General features: G+C 40.8%; 1 protein-coding gene and 1 pseudogene across 3 annotated transcripts in view; one reads left to right on the plus strand and one right to left on the minus strand.

The window, feature by feature from the left end:
• The first annotated feature begins 477 nt into the window (after nt 1-477).
• ITGB1 (integrin subunit beta 1) overlaps nt 478-26611 on the plus strand; it is a 59582-nt gene continuing 33448 nt past the window's right edge. For 2 of the 3 annotated variants that reach the window (XM_010364437.2, XM_010364438.2), the window contains exons 1-3: nt 478-701; nt 23312-23378; nt 26296-26381. In XM_010364437.2, the coding sequence (XP_010362739.1) occupies nt 23312-23378; nt 26296-26381 (153 nt within the window). In that variant the 5' untranslated portion in view covers nt 478-701. Of the gene's footprint in view, nt 702-23311; nt 23379-26295; nt 26382-26611 lie in introns of those variants that run through there. The other variant, XM_030940621.1, reaches the window with a different exon arrangement.
• Nucleotides 13823-14407, minus strand: LOC115900308 (annotated as a pseudogene).

A 26611-nucleotide genomic window follows, 5' to 3' on the forward strand; every position in this document is an offset into this window, starting at 1 on the left:
AGCCAGTTCCCTTCCAGAACGACCACATGGTTTTTGGCCCCATGGAGTCCTGCAGGGTATGGGGGGTTCATGGTACCGATTTGCCTCGGGACTGAGGGGGCTTCCGGGGTGCAGGATCTCCCGGGCTCTAAACGGGACATCAGTGGACAAAGGGGAGGGAGGGTCGGACGCCCTGATCCCAGGAAGCGGAACTTAACACGGGCCCAGCAGGCTACACCAGGAACGCGCGGGGCTCTAGGGCGCAACTGACCCCTCCCACCCCTCGCAGAGGAGGAAACTGAGGCATGGCGACTGTCTCAGCGCAGTCCCGGCCCTGCAACGCGGCCTCCCTCAGGCGCGCTCCCGAGCGGGCCGGTTCCTTTGTCCCGGTCGCGCTTCCTGCCTCCTCCTGCGCCTCCTCCTCGCCCCGGGGCCAGGCTGACGCGGCGGGAGAGGAATGCGTTTCCGGAGGGAGAGGGCGGCGGCGGCCTCAGGAGCGGGATCAGACGCGCAGAGGAGGCGGGGCCGCGGCTGGTTTCCTGCCGGGGGGCGGCTCTGGGCCGCCGAGTCCCCTCCTCCCGCCCTTGAGGAGGAGGAGTCGCCGCCACCCGCCGCGCCCGAGACCCGGGAGGCCCCGCCAGCCCGCAGGAGAGGCCGAACGGGAGTCGCGGAACAGCAGGCCCGAGCCCACTGCGCCGGGGCCCGGACGCCGCGCGGAGAAGGTAGGCGCCGGCGGGCCTCGGGTGTGGGGGCGCGGGCCGCGGCCTCGGGACTCCAGTGCGCGACCGCACTTTAGAGCCGCCGGCCCGGGCCGCGCCGGGACCTTTGTGCCAGGCGTGGGGGCGGGGGCGGCCGCCGGCGGGTGGGGGCTGGGGCGTGATTCCAGGCTAGTCCGGGAGGAAGTCCGCACACCGCCACTCCCCTCGGGTCCCCGGCGCTGGCAGCCTCCGGGCGCCGAGTCGGCCCAGCAGCGTTCCGAGCGCGAGGGTCGCGGTCCTGGGCGCTGTCACGTCGGGGCTGCTGGAGCTGCGGAGGACCGGGCCTGAGCGGCCCCTGACACCTGCGGTCTCCCGCCAGGCTGGGCGAGCGCAGGTGGGAGCCAGCGAGGCCACCCGGGGCTCGGCGTTTGGGACTCGGCGCTCCCCTGGACTGGTTCTGCGCCTTTGTCTCTCGCTCCCTTGCTGGCTGCTGTCTTTGGAGCAGCGTCGAGCCGGCCGTCGGCGCCCGCTGTTGGGACTGGTCTCCTCCGGCTGCCAGGAGGCGGCCCTGGGGCCAGCGCCGCGGTGGGAGGAGGCGGGAGCCGGGATAGAAAGTGGCCTTGCGGAGCCGCTGGGGACCGGGGGCGCGGCGGCGGCAGTGCAGTACACTTCCCCGTGTTTATAAACGCGAATGCTGGCAAGTCAAGAGTCTCCAGCCCCTGCCGGGACCCCCGGGACCAGGACACAAGGCCACGGCCACTGCGCTCAGACCCGGTCCGCGAGCCTGAGAGCCCGTCCTGTGTCTAGTACCATTTTTACCGCGTGTCATTTCTTAGGCTTCATAAATTGGATTTATGAGACTCCCACTCTCTAAGTAACTTTCATTTAATCAAAGTCGTGCTTTTGAGTCCAAAACTTTGCACTCATTGGTATGATCATTAGTAAGTTGCACTCTCTAAGCTTCCGTTTCCTCATCTGAAATAGGAACAATACTACCTACACTAATAATTAGTTTTTATAACAATGACAGTGAGGGCCGGGTTTAGCTCTAGGCATTTTACATGTATTATTTAATTCTGGAACCGCTCTAATGAGATTGCTACTGTTTCTATTTCCATTTTCCGAGTGAAGAAACGGAGGCACAGTAAGTTGCCTATGGTCATCGGGAGCTCCTGGAGAAGGCATGGGGTCTAGCTCCAGAGCCTACGTTTAAACCAAAAGTAACCTTTCTAACTATAGTCGTGAAAATCAAATGCAAAATGTAAAACACTTAGCTTGAGGGTAGATGCTCAATGAATATTGACTCCTTTTCAGCCCTTCTTTTATAGTAAAAAGATTTCTCGGAAGGTAATTGGTAACATCATTAGTAAGGTTTCTTTGGGCCAACATACCACATGGATAACAGGTGGGTAGAATTACTAGGTTATTTTGTTTTGTTTTGAGACAGGGTCTCTGTCGCCCAGGCTGGAGTGCAGAGGAGCCATCACAGCTCACTGCAGCCTCAACTTCCTCCCGTGCTTAAGTTATTTTTCCACCTCAACCTCCTGAGTAGCTGGAACGACAGGCGCCTGCCACCATGCCCGGCTAATTTTTTAATTTTTTGTAGAGGCAGGATTTCACTATGCTGCGCAGGCTGGCCTCAAACTCTTAGGCTCAAGCAGTCCTCTCTCCTAGAGCTCCCAAAGTGTTGGGATTACAGACTTGAACCCCTGAGCCTGGCCCTTAGGTTATTATTATTTTTCTTATTGTAGTTCTGATGCTACAAAAATAACGTGCTAGAGGAATTTAGACATCTTTCTTAAACCACATATGCCCTTTACGATAGGGTATACAATAGACCACTTTTAGAAATGATTAAGGAACTTTAGTTGGCAGTTACCTGTTCATTTGTGGACATCAAGGCCCAGAGGGGTCAGGACTTAGAGTCTCACTATAATTCTCATATTTTTAAATAATGTTGGCTCATCGATCAATATTATATAAGTGACTGAAGATGGCGAAGTGTTAAATAAAAAACATTGGTATTTTGATTACAGGCATTTGGGGAGAAAGCCGTTTTACTTATCCCAAAATTGAGTATGAAGGTGGAAGATGTTATTAGAATACTAGCTGAAAGGACAAAGAATGTGGTTAATAGTTTAATTCTGTAAAAAGGAAGCAAATAGACTGTTTAACTCATCTATGTTGACTTCAGACCTAGACCTACAATTTTAAGTGTTTGTGATTTTCTTAACAATGTAAAGTTCTGTATTAAAGTTATTTTTTATTACCCTCAACATTCTGTACATGAAACGCATGGAATCAACAATTCTGAAAGTCACTGCATTTAGTAATTTTAACAATTAGGCAGCTTTCTTCTTAGCTTTCTGGTCAGTATAATTTAATTTAAATCAGCCCCAAATTACCATCATGAATGAAAATGTAGTTCTACATTGGTGTTCTTCCTAACTTTGGGAGTGACACTGGGGACATCTGGTCATACTATAATAATGAAAAGTGGTCAAACAACTTAACATGGTGCCAGTTTTTCTAAGAGTGCTTGCCACTGATTTTAATGTCTTTATTGTTTGACTTCTTGATAAGTGAGTTGTGGCTTACAGCAGGGAGTAGTACAGTGTTCTGTCTGAAAAAAATATTCATTAATATTCTGTAGCTGCTCTGGTTTGCCCTTAACCATGCTGCTAGTGTGATAAGCTGAAACATCTTGTAACTGGTAAAAGTTTCAGAGAGCTTTCAAGTTTCGAGAACTTAACTTTCTGAATATGTAGCAAGCTGCATATATCTGAAAGGATTCATTTGGACTTCTGTCAGATTTTAGCAGATTTTCTCACTCTGCGAGAGTTAGGATCTGTTAGGTTGTGGGTGGAATCCTAGAGATTATGCCAGGTAAATATGTAAGTGTCTGTATTGTATTAGCAGGGTTTAGTCTGACTTAGTTTTAGGTTCTGAGAATTTGGCTGGTTGTTTTTTCAGAGGTGGGAGGTGTGGAGTAGAGAGGTTAAGATACAGAAAGGTGCATTCGTCTTCTGAATCCTGAAGTGTTATGCTAGGGGTATCTATAGCTGTGGAAAACTGAAAGAATATTATAGTATGTACCCAAGTTAAAGGGGGTACAGTCCGTAAAACTCAGAATATTAGGAGCCTTCCAATATGCCTGTCGGTAGGTGAAAAAAAAATTTCTCTCTTTCAGGAGCTGTGTACAAAAGGATCCAAACTATACTTTATACATGTGCTATTGCTTTAAAAGTGGCTTTGAGTTTTTAGAGGTCGACTAACTTTAAACTTGCCATTTGATTTGTGACTTTAGAAAGTAGAGTTAACTATATTTAGCAATATGCTTAAGCATGTGCATATCACCTCACGAAACGTGTGTGTGCATGAGAAAAGCTGCCTCCAGTACACATACATATGTATATAAACACACATACACACAAGCATATATATGTATTTCTTGTAGGACCAGTCTTATTGTACGTAATTTCAAAGTGCAGGTTCCTGATCTCCAGGGATGTGTAAAAAGACTCACTGAAGTATGGGAAGAAAATTTTAGGTCTACTATTGTTTGCTGATCTCATCACTTCAAAGTTTAAAATTTTGATTATGATTTATATCTTACTGTATTGCTGTAGAAGTACACGTATTGGAATTTATAAATTGCATGTATTTTGGGTACATGTATGCTTAGAATTTTTTTAGTGATAAAGGTGAGTGATCAGAAACCTTTGCAGATCCCCTATATGGAGGATGATTTGAGTGGAGTTCAAGAACTAGTGTATTTAGGAGGGAGAATTGAAAAGACTTGATAAGAGAAATGAAAGAAACCCAATGTGACACTGGTTTCTGGCTAGGAGGTGCTGTTCACTGAGGTGAGAGGGTGACCACAAGCCGGGGCTGCTAGTTGGCTGGAGCAGAGGGGATATGATGACCTTATGAGGCTGAGTTTTCTTTTTTAAGGTGACCAGGGACATAGGTGGAGATGTCTAAATTGCAGTTGAATACACAGGGTGAGAGCTAAAAAAAAAAAAAAAAGAGAGAGATTTCAATTTGGAAATTCTCAGTCTATTAAGTACTGATTGAAGCTATAGGCTGTGCATACAAGCACCAAAGGAGGGTGTGGAGTGAAAAACGGGCTGAAGGAGGACCTGGGAACACTTTTAACAGTCAAGGTGGGTAGAGGAAGGGGAATCCAGAAAAACATTTACCTTCCCCAGTTTCTTCTCTGAACTTGTAATTCCTTTGAGTGACATTTTTGTGAGTGGCATAGGTATTTCTGGTTTTTTCCAGTGATTGGCATGTTTGAGTTAAAGACAAAAAGACTTCATGGTCACATCCCTTTGTGGTAATTTATTTTCAGATACCTGATCAGAGAAGCAATTTGATGTAGTAAAGGCTTCTCGATTGGGAGGCAGGAAACCTGGGTATCAGTGCAGGGTCTGCCACTGAATTTCTGTGTGACCTTTGTCAGAGTACTACCAGGGCGTTGGTTTCCACATCTACCCTATAAAGCAGTCTGCATGTTTCTGTCGTTCTCTTGTTCCAGGAGTTGGAGAATAGCTGCTGCCTGATGTAAGTAGAATGCAGTTCCCTCTCCCCATGAGCAACTTTTTTTTTTTTTTTTTTTTGTATCACCAGAGAGTGTAGGTGCTGCGCCACTTATTCCTTTAAGGATGCCTGGCAGCGCTGACCAGCAACATCTGTCACAACATCTGTCACAACAGCTCTGCATCAGGATGTAGCTGGGCTGTACATTGCATTTTATTCTGTCAGTACATTGAGTACCAGTTACCTGAAAAATGCTTTACTCAGTGGGCATGAATCAAGAAGTCGACATGGTCTTTGATGTTGAGTCTGTTGTCTAGTTGGAACAAGTTGTGTTCAGTTCAGGAAAACATAAATACCAAAGAGTGTTTTATGCAATGTACTGTACCATAAAATACTCCCTAATAGTGTTAGAAAAATCTCAGCATTGTCTTGTGTGGTTTCGGAACACGTTGTGTAGGAGATGAGGCCTGAGCTTGGAATGGTATGAGTGAAGGTTGGATGACAGATGGGTGGCACTTTCAAGGGACAGCATAGGAAGAATCCAGTCTAATTTCACAGATAGTACTTGGCCACTTTGTTACTTATTAGGAATTATGTATAATATCATATATGTATCACAATGATATATGAAGGCTATATTTTAAAATGAGGGCCTGGATTCTTGTCCTCCGACACTAGCCTGATGAGAGACACAGACATGAATAAAATTAGTTATAATAGAAGTTTGAACAGAAATAACACTATATTATTGAGCGTCACTGAAGGTTTGTCATTCGCTGTGCTGGCCACTATCAAGGCTATTTTGGAACCACAAAGAAGGAGTAATTAAGTTGATTGTGATTGGTGAGGAGATGAAGAGGCAATAAAGGCGAAAAGGAAGAAGAAAAATCAGCATTCTGTTTTGTGTAGGGAGTAGTTTCAGTGGAGTGATGAGGAAAATATTTACGTACAAAATTCACATTTTTCTGTATAAATGTTTATTGAATGAATATGTAAATAACTTAAGCTTTCATAATCTATGAAATTAGGAATAGTAGATTATTCTTCCCCTATGCACAGTATTTTATGGTTTATGTATGATTTTCTTCATATGATTTCAGTGCTTCTTTTAAAGGGGTGGTACGGGGTCATGTTTGATTATTGGAGGAGGAAATTGGAGTTTGAAAAAGCATATTTGGTAGTATAATGTTATATTAGGAAAATGTTACAAAAAAGTATAATGGGGAGTAAGATTTATGCTTCTTGAAGCATGGATTAAAAAGATTGAGAAACATTTATTAAAGAGTCACTGAGGTTCTTGTTTTAGAAGGCCATGATTAATGAGTTGGAGAACAAGAAGCAAATTTGGTAATCAAGTAAATTATGAGCTGTTGACCACTTAGAAAGATATTTGCTGATAAAAGCTTTCATGTAATGATCATATTTTATCTTTCCAACAATTCTGTGGTAGATACTATTTACAGCTTACTGATGAGTAAATTGAGAAACTGTTTTCTTCCTATGTTTATCATGGTTTTAAAACATTTATCATATATTTAAAATACTGTATGCACTCCACCACAGACAGGATGGAGAGGAGGATGTGACAAAAGATGTGGTCAAAATTAGTTTTAATCAAGGAAGCATTTTGGAATGATCTGCTTAAAAAGGGGATATAATTATGCAGTTTGAGAACATAATTCTCCTTAATTGAAATTATGGGGAATAAGTCTTGCTGTCAGGTGCTTATTGATATCATTGATCATGATGGTTCTTTTGCTAGCTCCACTCACAATTATCTTTGTAAACTTGGCCCAGAGTACACTTTCTCAACCAAAACCGTTTCCAACTTCTTTCCTCCTCACAGGGAAAGGCAGAAAAGTCCGCAGACAGAGAGAGTGAAAAGAAGGAACAGAATACTAGGCTGGTTTGAAAAACAATCAGTTGCTAGGTAATAATGTCTTACCTTTTGAGTGGAAGGAGGAGCTGGGAAGAATTAAGTTCAGGCAGGTTTTTTGCTCATTTTGTATCAACCCTTCATATTATGGCTTAATAGCTTTGTTCAAAGTGTATTTTTCTGCTTTTAAGTTCATCCTCTGAAGCCTTGAGTTAATTTTGTGCCCCTTTACCGCCATTTGAATGAAATGCTTCATTTTTTTCCCATTTCTCACATAAAGCTATTTTTTTTTTTTCAGGGCAGGGAGGGGCTGGTGGTGGTGGTGCTATACCAGTTGTCTGTTTATGAGATCACCATTAGATGACGTTTCTAATTGGCTTGAATTATTTGAGTTTTGTGTGATTTTCCTGTTATGTTGATTCTGTTCTTCATGTTTAGGAGTTCTGTAGAGGATTCCAGCCTAAATTTTCTTCCTTTTACTTTTTGTGGTTTTACTTTTTGATCACTGTCAAGATCTATTTGAGATTTTCTGACTTTCTTGAAGAGCATAATGAGTTCTAAATTTTCTCTTATTTTTAAAGAAGATTCTTCACTGACTCCCTTTCACTTTTTGTTCTGTAGAAGTCTTTCCTAGGTGTTAAGTTTCCAGGCTTTACCTCCCCTTATCCCCAATATACTGTCTGTTAGGCATTTTGTTTGCCAAAGTGTACTACATCCATTTTTTATCTTTCCGTTGCACTTGTAGATTGGGTGTTGCTAAAGATCTTCCGTATTTCATTTTCCTGGAGAAGGTGGGTAAAGTCACTAGTGATGAATTTTATCTTCAATCTGTTGTTGTATAATTTTCTTAAGGTATCTAGCCCTATAGTGAGCTGTTCTCGGATTTCAAATTGTTTTGTGAGCCTATAGCTTTGGAGCAGCCAAACCTTTGTTGTTAGAGCTTCTTAGCCCAAGCTAACATCATTGTGTGAGAAGGGGTTAGTGCTCTTTAAAAAGCCATTTTTCTTCTGGGTGGGAATAGTGCAGTTTAGACAGTTTTCTAATTCAGACTACTTTTCTTTTTTTTTTTTTGAGACGGAGTCTCGCTCTGTCGCCCAGGCTGGAGCGCAGTGGCCAGATATCAGCTCACTGCAAGCTCCGCCTCCCGGGTTTACGCCATTCTCCTGTCTCAGCCTCCCGAGTAGCTGGGACTACAGGCGCCAGCCACCTTGCCTGGCTAGTTTTTTTGTATTTTTTTTTTTTTTAGTAGAGACAGGGTTTCACCGTGTTAGCCAGGATGGTCTCGATGTCCTGACCTCGTGATCCGCCCGTCTTGGCCTACCGAAGTGCTGGGATTACAGGCTTGAGCCACCGCGCCCGGGCCAGACTACTTTTCTATTTGTCAAGGAGAGGAGAAGAGGACTTCAAATGTGGTGTTACATCTTTGGGATCCCTTAGCCTCTTCTCTTTCATGTCTCCTATTTTTTTCTTCTCTATTCTTTCTGCTAAGTTTTGTTAATCATTAATGCTAGCTTATTAATACTGGGGCCATAAACACCTCTTCAGTCACCAACACACCTCTTCCTGCCAATGGAAGGAAAAAAAGTGTTGAGTTTTAATTGTTCTTCCTGTAAGGGGAAAGGTGCCCTTTTCATGGGAGGAACTCTTCTCTACATGTCACCCTCTCAGATGGTACAGAGTTCAGAAAGATTTTTCAGTTTCTTCCATTCGTGTTTTTCCCGTTTTTATTACTCTCTATGTGGGATAAGTGGGAGGAACCTCATGTCTTTCAGTTTGGCTCTGTGTTCTTTTTCTGGAATATATTGATTTTTAAATGCTAAAATCTGTTACTGACCTATTTTTCCCCCCTTTTAAAAGCAGATACAGAAAATAATGATGGTAGAACAGACTTGGGATGAATCCAACTTTATTATAATTTTTAGGAGACATTTATGATATAGCTCTATAGGTATCAGACTCTTTTCTACTGTTAAGATGGAAAGATTTGAGATTTTGTGAAATCCTTTGTGTATTCTTTTTATTTGAGTTGGTGTTTAGGTGGCTTATTTTTCAACTATGAAATGAACATAACTTGTTACATTTTTTAAGGTAATTTTTTTCTAAAGTGTAAGTGTTTAATTTCTACAAATATAGTCCATATAAAGTTTCTAAAGATTGTATCTGTAAATTTAAAAGGAAATGCCAAATGAATTATTTGTAAAATTGTTTTAAAAAGTTAATAAATAATGAGCGTGTATTTAAAAGTTTGAACATGATATAAAACCGTACTTTTATGGATCAAGATTAGTTTACAGTGAAGATTAAAACAATTATGCACTATTTTTGACAATGGAAACAATTGCATATATTTCGGTTAAGCACTAAAATGAGATTATTTGTGGATGGTGTTTAAGATTGTTTATTGTTCAGGGAATGAATTATGACCCCTTAGATAAAATTGCATATGGTAGAAAATGACCTTAAGGTGAAATGCTTTTATAGGAACAAGACACAAAACCTTTGTCTGTACTTATGAAATATGGCAATTAAAATGACTTTTCTTGGCCTCTATTAAGTTCAAATGCCCAAGAAATAAACTCATAGAACATTATAAGCCCTTTCCATTTCTGTGCTCTGAGTCAGTTCTAACACTAGAAGGATGTTCTTTATAAAGTAGTGATTAAGTAGGCTTTCAAAAAATTATAGTTTAATGAAGTCAGGTCATAGCTTTTGGATACAGATGGTCAGGTTTCAATTCCATCTGTGCAACTTTTGATTCCACTATTGCAAATTGTTTAATCTCTCTGTGCGTTTGTTTCCTCATCTGTAAAACAAAGACACTATTATTCTCCACCTCATAGAGTTACCTGGAGGAGATAGATGCTATTATTTTATTATTATTATTATCATATCCATTTGAAGGTGCTGAAATAAAATTCTAATTTTTCAGAGTTCTAAATGAAATAACTTTTTGTTACAAATTACTTTAAATCATCAAAACTTGGTGTATTATACTCTTCTTGCCTGTGCCTAGTCTGGCCCTCTCAATTGAGAAATCAGTCTTTTTTTTTTTTTTCAGTAATCCAAAGTGAGCAGCAGTCCCTGAACAAAATCATATTGCTAGTTGTGTTTGATTAATGAAACAGAATTCGTATTCTAGTCCTTTCAGGGGTGTTTCCTTTCTCGTGATGTAAGAACCTCGTCTTAGTCTTTGTGCTGCTATAACAGAATGCCACAGACTGGGTAATTTATGTCAGGGTTCTGGGGACTGGGAAGTCCATTATCAAGGTGTTGGCGTCTAGTGTCTTCCTGCTGCATCATCCCATGGTAGAAGGCGGAAGGGCAAGAGAACGAGAGATGAGGAGGAGGCCAGACTTGGTCTTTTATCTGGAACCCATACCCCACTCCTCTGGTAATAGCATTAATCCATTCATGTGGCAGAGCAGAGCCCTCGTGACCTACTCACCTCTTAAAGGTCCCACTTCTCATCACTGTTGCTTCAGGGATTAAGTTTCCAACATGTGAACCTTGGGAACACGTTCAAAGCATAGCAAACCTCAAAGGTTCCTCCTTATTTCTATTCGTATTAGGTATGTTATTCCCTCCCCTCAATCTTTTTTTAAGGGTTTCTGTGATACTAGTGTTCAGAGTATTTGTATTTTGTCTACTATGTTAGTATAAAACATTTAAGGTTTTGCTGCTTTTGTTACTTTATGAACACATTTGTCAGGAATCTGATTGTTAGAAAGCACATTAAATAGAATTCTACTTGGGTGTGGAATCTATAAAGTACCAAAAGGTTTTGATGTTGAGGATGTCAGTGTATGAATGGCTATAACAATCCACATTAATCTATTTTCTGTAGTTGTGTTACTTCTAACTTTCAAACTTTATCCTTTCTTTCGTATCTTGTGTCTTCCCTAAAGTGGATCCAGTCGGTTTTCTGGTTATAATTACAACTGAAAAAAGCAAAGCGTTCAACCGTGGTTACTTCTTTATTCAATTACGTTGTTATTGAGCGCCTCCTATAACATTGGGTAATGATCATAACAAGTAACACCCAGGTACTTACAATTGGCCAGTCATTGTTTTAAGTGTTTTATACTTATCAACTTATTTAAACTTCACAAAACCCCTACGAGGTAAATACTGCTGTCCCCGTTATAAAGATGAGGAAACTGAGACACAGATTAATTTGCCAGTATAACTCTGCACTACACAATGTTCTACGATGGTAGATGCCACAAGTGTCTGCTGTCATGAAGTTCAGTGTTTTATTTTTTGATACCTCAATGTATCTCCAGTTGTTTTTATTGTTAGTTTCTTCGTTTATTAAATATTAAGACATTGCGCTAGATACAGAAAACATGGAGAAATTTCTGGAAGATGACAATTTTTATGGCAAGTCAACCATACATATCATTAGTAGATGTATAAGAGTTACATAGGCCCCAAACAGGAAACCTTTTAAATGAAGATTATTATATATGTTTTAACATACATATGTGTGTGTACACACACACACACACACACACGGCTATATGTGAATCACCTGGCTTAGTCTTTCTTTCCTCCCCAGTTCTTGCCATGATTTGAGGGCTTCAAGAGTTCATGCAGATGATACTTCTCACACCTTGGTCAAGCAGTTTTCTTCCTTTTTTTTATTTAATGAAAGTTATGTTTATTCAGCTAAAGACTAATGTATGCCTGATAACCTAGTGATGACCCATAAGTTTGGTAGTCCACAACATTTTTATGAAGCACATAACATTAACATTCAGATGAGGCATTATAAAAAGTTCTTTAAAGAATGAAGTGGGCCGGGAACGGTGCCTCATGACTGTAATCCCAGCACTTTGGGAGGCAGAGGTGGGTGGATTGCTTGAGGTCAGGAATTTGAGACCAGCCTGGCCAACATAACAAAACCCCTTCTCTATTAAAAATGCAAAAGTTAGCCAGCCGTGGTGGCACACGCCTGTAATCCCAGCTACTCGGAGGCTGAGGCAGGAGAATTGCTTGAACCCAGGAGGCAGAGGTTGCAGTGAGCCAAGATCACGCCACCACACTCCAGCCTGGGCGACCAAGAAGTGAAACTGTCTAAAAAAAAAAAAAAAGTCTTTACTATAATTCTTTTAAAAAACCTTGGTTCGTCTTGAAAGATTGATGAATTTTTGAAATATCTGCAGAAAAGGAAAATAAATCCCCCCCCCCCCCCCCAAAATACGTAAGAACCACTTACTGGCACTTGTGTTTTAAGTATCTGGAGAAAAACAGGACAGATTTTTAAAGGTATTTAGTAACAGCTATACAAGGACTTGTTTCATTTGTTTTAGCACCAAGTAAAGTAAGAGTAAATATGCTGTGGAAGACAGAGTTGGGTTTTTCCTCCTCCTCTCATATGCCCCACTTCTCCTACCAGGTCCCAGTACCTCGGCAGCCATCCTTGTTGCCCCACTGAGCAATCACTTTAGATTCCAGTTTTTAAATGCTCCTACCAGGTCCCAGTACCTCAGCAGCCATCGTTGTTGCCCCACTAAGCAATCACTTTAGATTAGTTTCTAAATGCCTGCTCAGATGAAACCAGTAGAGTTCTTTCCCCTTAAGATAAGGTGGCAGTGAATGTTAGCAGGTATCAATTTCTTTGATCAGGAATGAAGAACTCCTTCAGAAAACTCACTTTTTTGGTCTTTGTTAACCTATCATGTAAATTCTTTTTATTGGCACACCTTGTTTACTAATTATGATTGATTGCTATTTATGCCAAGGGAACATTCCCCAGGCCTGCCTGATCTGTTTACTAATGACAAAGTATGCTTACTTTACATAATTCCATAGGTTTTCTCTTTTATTTTTGGGAGAAGGGGTATAATAACTTGTTATTTATCAGGGCAGATCATATATTTGGATAAAAAAGAGAAACCGGCAGGTAGATCCTAAAGTACATTTCTTAACCCGAGTAACATCTGAAAACATAGATTTCAATTATATTTTGTTGAAAATTCATTCAACTTTGATGTTTATCCAAGAACTTATAATGTCAATTTCTCACAAAAATTATAACCCTCAATACATACGTATTTTCAAAAGAAAAGTCATCTTAAAGTAATATTTTTCTCTGTTAATTGATACATTTTTATAGCAAATTGAAAATTCTGAGTAAATTGAAAGTATGTTTAACAACAAAATAAATACAGCATATATGTATGGTTAGCTTATACATTTATTAGTGTAAAGGCAGCAGTGAATTTGTATCTTACAACAAATCTGTAAATCCAGTTGCTTTTTTCCTGGAATTTTATGTAGTATCACTATGTTCCACAATGCTAGAAATGTCTCTTTTGGCATTAATCTATGCAGAAATTTCTGATGAGATATTTTCCCCAAATGACATGGAACTTTTTAAAACTTTTCCAAAAAATATGGACATTTTATCAACCACTTATGCTTGATGAACAAAAAGTTAGATTACTACCAATTGTTCTTTTAATTTTGCTCTAATGTGTTTTAAAAGTTTAGACATCTCTGATGGTTTTGCAGGTAACTGGATAAAACACGCTAGATGATTTCAAAAGATTAATCTTAGTATCTGACTCGTTTGGCACATCCTCAGTATCCAGAATAAAATCAGTAGAAATAAAAGTAATATAACTTTCAAAGAATTCATGCATACTGGAAGTCTTAGGAAAAGCAGTTTTTAAATGCAAGGACTGGGAGGTTTGCTCATCTTACTAGTTACACGCATTTCTCCTCATGAAGTTATGGCAGCTTTCTGGCTTCTTTGTGGAACTTGAGTTTGTAGAAGAGCTTGGTAATATTCCAGGACTGGCTTTGTTTGGGCCTCATAAGCCTTTAGTTTTTTGATAACCGTCTCCGGTTTATCATCCTTACGCTGAATGAGAGGATCCCCAGTCACATCATCAGTGCCCACAGTTTTGGGAAGGTTGAATTCAGTGTTGTAGACTCGGCCACTGGCAGGATGAATCTAGTGAGCAGTAAGGCATTGTTTAATGACCTCAAAGGGCACATTCGGGCTAATCACTGTGTCTGTCTGAAAAGCTCTATCTAGGGCTTCTGCCTGTGGAAGTGCCCTTGGAAAACCTTCCATCAGCTAGCTATACTAGTTGAGATTTTTCAGCTCATATAGGGCCAGCCGAGTCATGACATCATCTGGGATGAGTTTCCTTTGGTCAGTGAAAGCGTTAGCTAACACATCAATTTCTGTGCCCCTCAGCATGCTGTCCCAGAGCAGGTCTCCACTGGAGAGGTGCTTCACAGTGTTTGGTGACGTGTGACAACTAGTGCTGTTGCCTGAGGCCAGGGACCCGATGATCATGGCTGCTGCCACGTGGACGCCCCGTTACAGACCAAGGCCCACACCGCGCCCCCACAAGGGCTTTGGCCCAGCCTTCGAGCTTACCTGCTCTGCAGCCCAGGCCCAGCCGGCTGGCAGCAGTGCTAGTGAGTGGGGACTGTGGCTCCCAGGCCTTCCCTGAACTCTGGTCTAGCAGTTTTCTTGTCTCTCAACTTTAGTGGCCATTGGCCACTGTACTGGAAACCTCGTGTGTCTTTCATCCTCTTGGCTTCTGCTCTGATTCCAGCTGGTGCTGCTGAGAACAGTCTGTGGCTCACTCCTGGCTGACTGCATGCTGCCTCAGGTGCCTCTCTTTTGCTTAACCCTGTGACTCCTCTAACCAGCTTTGTTGTCTGTTCCCTCTTGTCTGTCCCTGGGCACGTGCACTGTAGTTCTTAGAAGTGTTAGGGGAGTTAATGCCCCTTGAGGCGACCTTTTACCTGTGCAACTGGAGTTGATGCATTTCCCTGTTGACTTTCATTGGGCAGACTTTCTAAGTACTTCTCAAAAGTTTTCCACAAGATCAAGTCTCCAGGTACTCAGTATGTTAAAGATAGTATCTTTGTATTGGCCTTGGTTCACCGTGTTCGAAGTGTCTCTCTCTTTTCCTGGGGTCACCTTCCAGTAAACTGCCTGCACGCCAGTTCTGGTCCCAGGCTCTGCTTTGGACAGAACCCTAGCTAAAACAGTGACCTAGTACTGTATTTTTAATACAGGCTTCCCCCCTCCCCGCAAGACTGCCTGTCTCTGAAATTGTAAATTCTTAACTGTCTTAGGTTCCAGCTCTTTTCACTTCCTTGTTTCCGTGGTCCCCTCTCCTCTCACCTCCCTGGTGTGATGTCTGGTCTTTTGACTTTTTCCTCTTATTTGTTAACTTTTTGTTAGCACTGCACCTTCTTTGTCCCCGTCCCCCACCTTTCTTCTTGCACCTGCCCTGCAAACCAGGAAGTAAATTTAGTGATTCCAAATTGGAGTCTGAGGGACCATGGGAGGTATTCTCAGAGATTTGGGCATTTCTACAAGAGTTGAAAACAAATTGTACTTTCATGTTAATAATAAACATTTAGTTTATCTGGTTGACCATCTTATAACCCAGTAATATAACTTCAGCGTCTATGTTTGTACTTGGAAGTTAATTTTGGTTTCATAATGTGTAAGAGCCATGAGCGTGAGACATTTTATATCTATCTTTAAGTTGGCTTATATACTTAAAGTAATTGAAAATTTAAATTGTCATTTGGATATCTATAGTAACACTTTTCTGTTTAGAGAAGTTCTGTACATTAAGTAATTCTGAGACATTCTTCTGAGTAATGTCAGAGAAAAATGTCACACAATTCAGTATAGTTCAGCAAATATATTTTTACTTTTTAAAATTTTTTGAGACAGGGTCTCACTCACATTGCCTAGCCTGGAGTGCAGTGGTGTGATCATAGCTTACTGCAGCTTCCATTCCAGGACTCATGGCCCTCTCCCCTGGCCCCCACCCCCACCAAGTTTTGCTGTGTTGCCCAGGCTAATTTATTTTCTTATAGAGCCAGGATCTCTAGCTGGGCATGGTGGCTCATACCTGTAGTCCCAGTTACTTGGGAGGCTGAGGTGGGAGGATTGCCTGAGCCCAGGAGGTTGAGGCTGCAGTGAGATGTGATCACACCACACCACTGCATTCCAGCCGAGGCGACACAGCAAGATCCTGTCTCCAAAAAAAAAAAAAAAAAAAGAGAGAGAGACAGGGTCTCGCTCTGTAACCCAGGCTAGTCTTGAACTCCTGCCTCAGGCAGTCCTCTTACCTCAGCCCCTCAAAGTGCTGAGATTGCAGGCATGAACCACCATGCCTAACAGCAGAGTTTTGAGCATAGACTTTGTGCCAAGTATTTCTAGTTGCGATAGCTATAAATAAGATACACCCAGGCCCTATTTTCTTGGAGCCTAGAATCCATCAGGGAAGACATATTAGCAGATAGAAGTGAAATGAGTGTTACAAATATGCCTGTATAAATTAGGGTGTCCAATACCTGGTGGGCTCTCACCATTGCAGGCTCTCACTGTAATGCTATTGCGTTTTCCTAATTTTCTGCAACCCCTAAGCCCTACCTCTTTTCCTAGGAGTCGTTCTTCCTATTTCAGAAAAAAACAGTCATACATGAATGAACTATGTTTGCTTTCTCACCTCCTGCTCTGCCTTAGAAGAAAGGCACCATGTCTCTGTTTAGGGTGATCCATCCCCTTGGGCTCCAGATGCCATCCCTCTTTCCTCCAAGGAGGCCTGGCTTCATCACTTACCTTTTCTCTTTCTTGTGTCTTCACCTCTTCAAGTTTGCCCCCAGCTCTCCTTTCTTCATAAGTATTCTTTTCATCCCAATTGCATCCATGTTCATAAGTTCAGTTAGCATCTAGGTTATGAGAACTCTCATGTCTGTGTCTCTAACTCTTGACTTATCTCCTGAGATCCATACTCATGTCCTAGCTTCCCAATAGGCATCTTCCCTAGGTTTCACAGTAAACCTCATTTTCTCCCCTAACCCCATTCTCCCTCCTGTATCTTCTTTATTTAAAAGTGACCATTATTCTAAATTCCTTTCTTTCCCCCATCCTTCCTTCCCAAGTAAACAGCAGATCCCTCATAGCTACCTTCTAATTATTGTTCGTCGTCTTGTTTGTTGCTGTTATCTGAATTTGGACATTTGTCACCTCTCACTTGAACCTTTGCAGTAAATTCTGTATTTGTCTTCCAACTCCTGTCTTGCCCCCTATCCTTTTCTCCACTGAGATTCTGCCGTGTATATGTGGACGTGTTACTAGCCTGCCCAAATTTTTTCAGTTCCCCTCCTATTTATAGAATGGAATCCAAACTCTTTTAGCATGGATGGTATTTGGCTCTCTGTAATGTAGCTCCTCCTGCCTGCTTGGTCTTCGTTCCTGTTATTTCCAACTCATAATTTAAGTCTCAGAAATATTTCAGAATTCCTTTTGGCCTTTTTGATATTTTACGATTTTAATATAATATTATTTATACTTACAATAGAAAATTATAATGAGAAAATAATCACTCATTCTACCAACAAGATATAGCTACAAAAACATACATTTTTCTAGTCTTTTTTTCTATAAAGAGAGAAAAAGTGAGACAGTTCCAATTTCGAGTTGCAGGGAGCTGCCCAAATGCATATGCTTAGAAATAAGATTAGGAAGGAGTTTCGCCTTGGGACTGCATGGCTTTGCGTGTGCAGACCTTTTGCCTGGAATATCTTCTCTCCACTTTTCTCCACACCCGTCTCCTGTGTGCCTTCAAGTCTAACTGAAACACTGCCATGTCCCTGATGCCTCTGAACTTGTCCAGGCAGATTTCAGTGTCCTCAGTGCACTGCGCCCCTGTTTATTACTGAAACCATCATATAATAATTTGTATTTTTGTCCTTGAACTGAAAGTTCCTTGAAACAGTGACTCTTGTATTTCCTGATATGGCTCAAAACCTGACACAGCTGCCTGAAGAGGAACCTCCAGAAAGGCAGGGGGAAACCAGTAGAGTTCAAGGGAGTAGAGTATGTTAAAGCATGGTGAATAGTCTTACATGTTGCTTTGTGTAAATTCTTTGGTAGTAAACTGATACACTTCTTCAAGTGCATATTGTAGTGAGTCAAAAAATGTATGAATGAATGAATGATGAACGAATGAATGCAGAGAGTAAAGTAAGGCCTGGAAAGAGTTCTTTTGCAAGAATAGTTTCACATACATGGTTGGGCATGGACATCAGTTATACAGTTATGTGCCACATAATGTTGTTTTTGGTCAATGATGGACCACATACACGACAGTGGTCCTGTAAGATTATAACAGAGCTGAAAAACACCTCTTGCCTAGTAGTGTGGTGTCATAGTACAACACATTTCTCACATGTTTGTGGTGATGCTGGTGTAAACAAATCGACTGTGCTGCCAGTCATGTAAAAGTATAGCATCTAAATTACAGTGCATAATACTTGATAATAAACAACTATGTTACTGCTTTATATATTTACTGCACTATATTGTTTTGTTGTTGTTGTTGTTGTTGTTGTTGTTTTTGAGATGGAGTCTAGCTCTATCGCCAGGCTGGAGTGCAGTGGCACAATCTTGGCTCACTGTAATGTCCATCTCCTGGGTTCAAGCAATCCTCCTGCCTCAGCCTCCTGAGTAGCTGGGACTACAGGTGTGCGCCACCATGCCCAGCTAATTTTTGTATTTTTTGTAGAGACGGGGTTTCACCACATTGGCCAGAATGGTCTCGATATCTTGACCTTGTGATCTGCCCATCTTGGCCCCCCAAAGTGCTGGGATTACAGGCATGAGCCACCACCACCAGCCTGTTGTTATTTGAGAGAGTATTTCTCCTTATAAAAAAAAAGTTAAAACAGCCTCAGGCAGGTCCAGGTCCTTCAGGAAGTGGTCCCGAAGAAGGAGATGTTTTAGGAGATGACAGCTCCGTGTGTCATTGGAGACAGAATATGTAGGTGCAGGACAGCGACATTGATGATCCTGACCCAGGCCGCTGTGCAGGCCTATGCTAATGTATGTTTGTGTCCACAGTACCGTGTGTGTTTGTGTCCACAGTACCGTGTATGGTAATGTCAGTGATATCCTGTTCAGTGAGTGTTCTGTGCAGTGTACTTACTTGCCCCACTCACTCACTCACCCACCCAGCCACCCACCCAGAGCAGCTTCCAGTCCTGCAAGCTGTATTAATGGTAATAGTGGTGTATCAATTTTAAAATCTTTGGTACCATACTTTTGCTGTAGTTTTTCTATGTCTGAGTGTGGATACACACATGCTTACTGCAGCATTCTAGTTGCCTGCAGTATTCAGGACAGTTGTGTGCTGGACAGGTGTGTAGCCCAGGGGCCATAGGCTGTACCGTAGAGCCTGGGTGTGTAGGAGGCCACACCATCTCGGTTTGTGTAAGTGCACTCTGATGGTTGCACAAAGATGAAATTGCCTTCGCATTTCTCAGAGCTCTTTCTTCATTAAGTGACACGTGAAGGTACTGGCTTGAGGAGAGGGAAGGTAGGTAGGAAATGGAGACCAGTGTAGACAACTGTTTCCAGGTCTTTGACCGTGAAGAGGAGACAAGCATTAGAATTAGGACAGCATCTGAAAGGCATCTTTCCCTGTTATCCCCTCATACTCTGTTTTATATGGAATGCCATTGGGAGGAAACCCCTTTGGGTCCTTTTCTCAGCATAAGAATCACCTGGAGTCCAGGCCCCATCCTCAGAGATTGTGGATTTTAGGCCTAGGGTGGGCATCCAGATAAACCCAATGCAGTTATTCCTTAGGCCCACTTAGAAAAGTGCTGTCCTGGGGGCTTTGTGGCATAGGACTTGGGTGCCTGTTCCTTCCCCTTCCACGCACATGTGCAGGGGGCACCCACTACCGGTAGAAGGGAAGACCAGCAGCGTTGAGAGCGAGGCTCCCTGGCCCTCTGCCTCTCCTTTCCTGTCCAGGTCTCTGTGGCTTGCCTCCCTCAGGCCACTTCTAACTGTGATCTCCTCTCTACCTCCTGGTCCTGTAGGTCTTCTGGGTTCTTAATCGGCCTCATCCTCTAGCCTTTCCCTTTCCTTGAGAGAAAGTCTGGCCTTTTACAGACATCACTAGCCAATGGCAGTGCCTCTGTTTCTTGCCAGTGCCCGGCCAGTCGCAGGATCGTTGACATCTGTCCTTAAACTGTTTCCAGCTGCTGGCCTTGTTCTCTCAGCTGTTCTTTAACACTGAAGCCTTGTTTTGCCTGCTTCTGGGTTTGGAGCTCTTCTGGAGGTATGAGGGTTTCAGATGGTTGATTTTTGCCTTGTCAAGGTTTATAGAAGGAAGAGGACAGTGACATTTAAAGTAGTGTGGCTTTGAATATTAGGAATCATTTTCTGTTACCTAATAACTTCATCTTAGTGGTGATTGTCTGAATTGTATGATATGTTGACAGATTTCTCAAAGCAGTCTCTAGCGATCATTAAACAGCCTGAGTTGTATCCTGAAGAAACATGTATCTGTCCATATATGGAACAAATAGTTGTTCCATTCCCTTTGTGTGGAAACTGCCTGCATGCTTCATTCATCACAGTAATGCATTTCCTCAGGAACTTTTAATGTTCCAGGTGTCTGTTGTCATATAGCTTTGGAATCATTGATAACATTATTTGACTTGCTTAGAATTATAGTCTCGTGGATTTATTACACATTAAACCTTTTAGGCAGGCCTTGGAAGATGAATTTGGTAGGCATTTCACACTTTTGTGACACTCAGATTTTGCTGGTCTCTTGGATACAGTCACAAGTAATACGTAAGCAAAACTGCACACTCAGGCATAACAACCTGCTGGGCTGAGCACAATTGCAGAAGTGGATGACTTTTCACGTTACTCTTAACTCTTTTCTCTCGGGTGGGTGCTCAGAGCACAACTTAAAGCATTCTGTATGAGCTACGGGAATAGCATCCTGGAATGTAAGCCCTTGAATATGGTGGTCTATAAAAGAAATATTCAGTGTTAACTTGGAATTCAGTGAATTTTTTTCATATTAAAGGAAATTTATGAAGAGAAAGAACTGCACAGTTAAACTGTGCTACAGTTGTTTTCATTTAAGAAAGTAGAAAGAAGACAGTTTAAAAAACAAATGACCCTCTTTTTTTTATATTGTGCATGTAACTCTTTATCTTCAGATTATATGAAACTATTAGTATTTTTTTTATATACCTCGCATCTTTTTTTCTTCTGCCTTGAGAAAGTCAGGTTCTTCTCATCTTATTGTGTACTTTACACCCAAAATTGTTTTGTAACATTTTTTTTTTTTTTTTTTTTTTTGGAGACAGAGTCTTGCTCTTTCGCCAGGCTAGAGTACAGTGGCGCGATCTCAGCTCACTGCAACCTCTGCCTCCTGGGTCCAAGCGATTCTCCTGCCTCAGCCTCCCGAGAAGCTGGGATTACAGGAGTGTGCCACCACGCCCAGCTAATTTTTGCATGTTTAGTAGAGACGGGGTTTCACTATGTTGGCCAGATGGACCTCGTGATCCACCCGCCTTTGCCTCCCAAAGTGCTGGGATTACAGACGTGGGCCACTGCAACTGGCCCTCTATAACTCTAAATGTTGCTGTATTTTGTTATTGTAATGACTAATAGTCCATAAACTTGATGTAGTTAGATTTTCCTGTTACTGGATATAGGATATTTACATTTTTGCTCTTGTGAATATATTGGAGTACTATACTGAATGTGTGTGTATGTGTGCATCACCTTTTATGTATTTAATTATTTCCTTAGGGTAAATTCTGAGTAACTGGATTATTAGAGGGTAGAAATTTTTTTATGGTTTTTGATATAAATTGTCAAATTATTTCCCAAAAAGTTGTATCAGTTCACAGAGCTACCAGTTGGTTTCTCGCAGCCATCTGCTGTAGGTTTGTTGGGTTAAAAAACTTTCCATTTTTGCTAGTTCATCTTATGTTGCTTTAATTTACATTTTTCAGTAATGATTAAACCTAAACTTTTTTTTGTATAAATTTGCCTTTTTGAGTATTTCTTCTTGTGAAGGGACCGATACTTACATATAATTATTAGAGTGGCTCCTAGTCCAAGAGCAGTAAGTAGTTAAGGGATCAAGTGAGCAACCAGTCTTTGACCAATCAAAGATATAGATTCATACCATCGTGAAAGCTTTGATTCCGAGAAAATAGTTTTATACACACACACACACACACACACACACACACACACACACCCAATGGTAGGAGATTGGGGTAGTTGTATTTAATATATAGAATATTACCTAATTTTTTTGTTAGAGGTTCTAGAAGACGAGACTTTTTCAGTTTGTCTTACGCCGTCCTTTTTTTGATGGGGGAGAGGTAGGGGTTTTGGACACTCTAGGAAGTTAAAACTGAATATTTTACTAATTGCATGCATAGAAGTTGATTTTCTCTTACTTCCTTTTCTTTTCTGTCTTTCTTTTTCTTTCTCTTTTTCTTTTTCTTTTTTTTTTTTTTTTTTTTTGAGATGGAGTCCTGCTCTCACCCAGGCTGGAGTGCAGTGGCACGATTTTGGCTCACTGAAACCTTCACCTCCCAGGTTCAAGTGATTCTCCTGCCTCAGCCTCCCGAGTAGCTGGGACTGCAGGCACCCACCACCAGGCCTGGCTAATTTTTAGTAGAGCAGGGGTTTCTCCATGTTGGCCGGGTTGGTCTCAAACTCCTGACCTCAGGTGATCTGCCTGCCTCAGCCTCCCTAAGTGCTGGGATTCCAGGTGTGAGCCACCGCTCCTGGCAGAAGTTGATTTTCTTAAAAAAGAGAGATAATAGGAAAACAAGTGCAAAAATCTATTTGGAGCCTTATGCAGGATGTTGGCCTTAGCCTGAGGAGAAATAAAAACTGGTGAAGCGCATTGTTACAGGGGGATGACTTGATCAGGTTTTTGAAAATGAATGTTCAGCATTGAGGTAACTGAGGCATCTGGATATGGCGGTCTGGGCCCCTGGGAGTTGCAGGAGATAAAGGAGATAGAGATTTCGTGAACTGAGTACTGTTGGTAGCTTTTATGGTGTTGAGGGATACCTAACACTGATTTTTTTTTTTTGAGCCCTGTTAATTAAATGTTAAAATATATTTGGTTTGCTTTAGAGAAAGGCACAAATGGATTCTGGGGCTCTGGTATGGAAGCTATTTTCGCAGTGTAGGTGCAAGGTGAGGGAACCAGCTAGGGAGGGGAGATGGGCGAGGGTCTGTGGAGAGGGGCTGGAGTGAAATGGTTTGAGAGACACCATGTTTATAAAAGCAATAGAAGGTACAGTGGGAGAATACTTTCTATTTAATGCATTTTTCATTTTATTTCTTTCTAATTAATACAAGGCACATTTTACATTTCAGATGAATTTACAACTGATTTTCTGGATTGGACTGATCAGTTCCATTTGCTGTGTGTTTGGTCAAACAGGTAAAAACAAAAAGTTTTCTTAGTTGTCCTTTCATTTTCGTATCTTGTATTGCTCTTTGACCAGTTAGGTTCATGTGAGAACCTAAGTCATAATCATGCTGCTCCTTCTGGAAGCCCTGCAGTTATCCCTCTCACTCAGAGAAAGGTCAAGATCCTTCATGGTCAGGCTCCCCTCACCCCTGCCACCCGGGATGATGGGAAGCAGGTTGGCTGGTGAAGTTCTAAAATGATAGGGATTGAACACACTGCAGGAAGATCTTCTGAGAACACGAGAGTGTGTAAGTGAACAGAAGGCAAAGGCAAGTAGTATATTTAAAAGCAAATGAAGTAGATGTGTAGAATGGAGGATAATGAACTATCCATTATTATCTACAAAGACTTTCTAGAAGACATTCTCACTCTTTGATAAAGAATTGCAAAATGTTGGCATCATCTAGGAGAGCAGTGAAAATAAAGCTGAAAATGTATTTAACACTTCTATAAAGATGTGGCTCCACATCTGGAATAATGGCTATCCAGTTCTGTCCTCTAAATCTTGAAAAACTACACTGCATAGAGCAGTTTGATATCAGGATTGGAAGGTAGTAAAAATGAAGCAGGAGACTGTAAAAGTATCGATACATTTAAATTACTTAAAATCAACAGTAGCAAAAAAATTCTGTGTCAGAACACTGTAAACAAGATGAGAAACTAAACAAAGGTTCAACTTTATTAACGTGTGTAGAAATCCAGTAAAAACTGAGGAACATAAAAAAATTTGCAAAAGACATAACAAAATTATAAAAGACATGGTTAGTAAAAATATGAAACAATGTAAAACCTGAAATTGGTAGGCTTGACCACTGAATTGATATTCTATTTTACACTTATTAAATGAGCAACAGTTTTTTAATATTAAAGCACTTTGTTTTCTTGTGAATATGATAAAATGGTATTTGTACACTGCCGTTTTGTGGGAGCTTATGTTAGTAGTGTTGCCCTATGGTATCCATGGGGAATTGGTTCCAGGACCTCCTTCAGATACCACAATCCACAAATGTTCATTGACCCTGATATAAAATAGCATGATATTTGCATATAACCTACACATATTCTCCTGTATACTTTAAATCTTCTCTAGATTACCTATAATACCTAATATAATGTAAATACTATGTAAATAGCTTTTATACTGTATTGTTTAGGGAATAATGACATGAAGAAAAGTCTGTACATGTTCAGTACAGACACTTTTTTCCCCCCAAACATTTTTGATCTGTGGTTGCTTGAATCCACTGATTTGGAAACCACAGATACAGAGGGTCAACTGCATATTACTTTTGGGTAGAAATTAGTGTGTATAGAGAATTTTAGAAGTGTTAATATACTTTTCAACTTAGTAGTTAGTTATTCTTTTGGGATTTGTGAAAAGGAAATAGATGGGCACTAAGGTTTATAGATAAGACTGGTCATCAGCATCTGTATATGCGAGTAGTACAGTATGTGTATATGTATACTTGGGGTATTTATGTGTTCATGTGAGCAAGCATGTGTGAACTGTGCACACATACATTTGGAAACAATCTAAATTTATCCAGCATTAAATAGAGTACACTCATTGAAATATTACATAATCATTAAAAGCTTTTAAATTCTTTTTAAAAAGAATTTATAATAAGAATAAAGCACTTAGGATAAGGTATAAAAACAGTATACAAAACTGTACAACTGTATATATAAAGTGTATCCTCTGTTTCATGTAAATAATACATCTATTTATATATATATATATATATATATATATGCTTGCTTCCCCTTGCTATTTATCTGCATAGGAAAAAGACTGGAAAGAAATAGGCAAAAATGTTAGCAACAGTCCTCTCTTAGTTAACAGATTCAGTGAGTTTTAGTTTTTTCTTTATGCTGTTATGTGTTTTCCAGATTTTCTGTAAGAAGCGTATGCTGGGTTTATAATCAGAAAAGATACGTTGGAGACGGTCTGTATTAGTGCTTACCATGTAGAAGGCATACTCTTCCGTAGGTGGATGCAAAGACACCTAAAACATACTTTGAACTTAGGGCCTGTGAAATTCTGGGATTATGGATTAGATGAATATGGACTTTTCAGTTATTTAACATACTGAAAGCAAAGGGAAAGCCCTGAAGATTCTTGTGGGTATGGTAGTATGAGTTAAATAAAGAAATAATACTCTACCCAGTTGTAAGAAAACTCATAACATTTATGACAATCAAGAATGGTAAATTCTGAATTATGCCTTTGAAAAAAAGAATGTTGTCTTTGATATAGAAGACAAGGAAGATAACTTATGTCTCTCTGTGGCTTTCAGTGTCAAGGTGATCAAAAATCATGGTCTTAAATTTCGCATTGTTCTCACTGGTTTGTGGGAGCTAAAAATTAAAACAATTGAACTCATGAAGATAGTAGAAGGATGGTTACCAGAGGCTGGGAAGGGTAGTGAGAGGATGGGGAAGTCTGGAGTGTTACTGGTTACAAAAAAATAGAAAGAATGAGTGACCTAGTATTTGGTAGCACAACAGGGTGACTGTAGTCAATAATAATATAATTGTATATTTTAAAGTAACTAAAAGAGTATAATTGGATTCTTTGTAACATAAAGGATAAAGCCCTGAGAGGATGAACACCCCATTTACCATTATATGACTGTTATGCATTGTATGCCTGTATCAAAATATCTCATGTACCCCATACATGTATACACCTCCTATTTACCCACAAAAATTAAAAATTAAATTTAAAAAATCCTGCTGTCTTTGGGGAAGGTCTAGTTTAGATGGTAACTACGTCATAGTATTTATATTTAACATATATATTGCATTGTCATTGTGATTTTGATTTTTCATTATTTTCTCTCTGACACTTTACACAAAATGTTCTGTTCTTTCTTCTTTCTGACAGATGAAAATAGATGTTTAAAAGCAAATGCCAAATCATGTGGAGAATGTATACAAGCAGGGCCAAATTGTGGGTGGTGCACAAATTCAGTAAGTAAGGTTGCTCAAGTCCTTTCCATTTCTTCTCTGGTCATTTAGTGTGACTCAGTGCTGTATCCTGGGGAAGCACATATTAATTTTTGTGTAAATCAGTACTTACTGAATAACCTAATGGTCTGGAGCTATGTGGTTCAACACGGCAGCCACTAGGCATATGTGGCTATTGAGCACTTTCATACAGATTAGAATTGCTCTGAATTTCAAAGATATACACGATTTCA

This window comes from Rhinopithecus roxellana, chromosome 11 (assembly GCF_007565055.1).
Source record: "Rhinopithecus roxellana isolate Shanxi Qingling chromosome 11, ASM756505v1, whole genome shotgun sequence".
In the NCBI taxonomy this organism is placed as follows: domain Eukaryota; kingdom Metazoa; phylum Chordata; class Mammalia; order Primates; family Cercopithecidae; genus Rhinopithecus; species Rhinopithecus roxellana.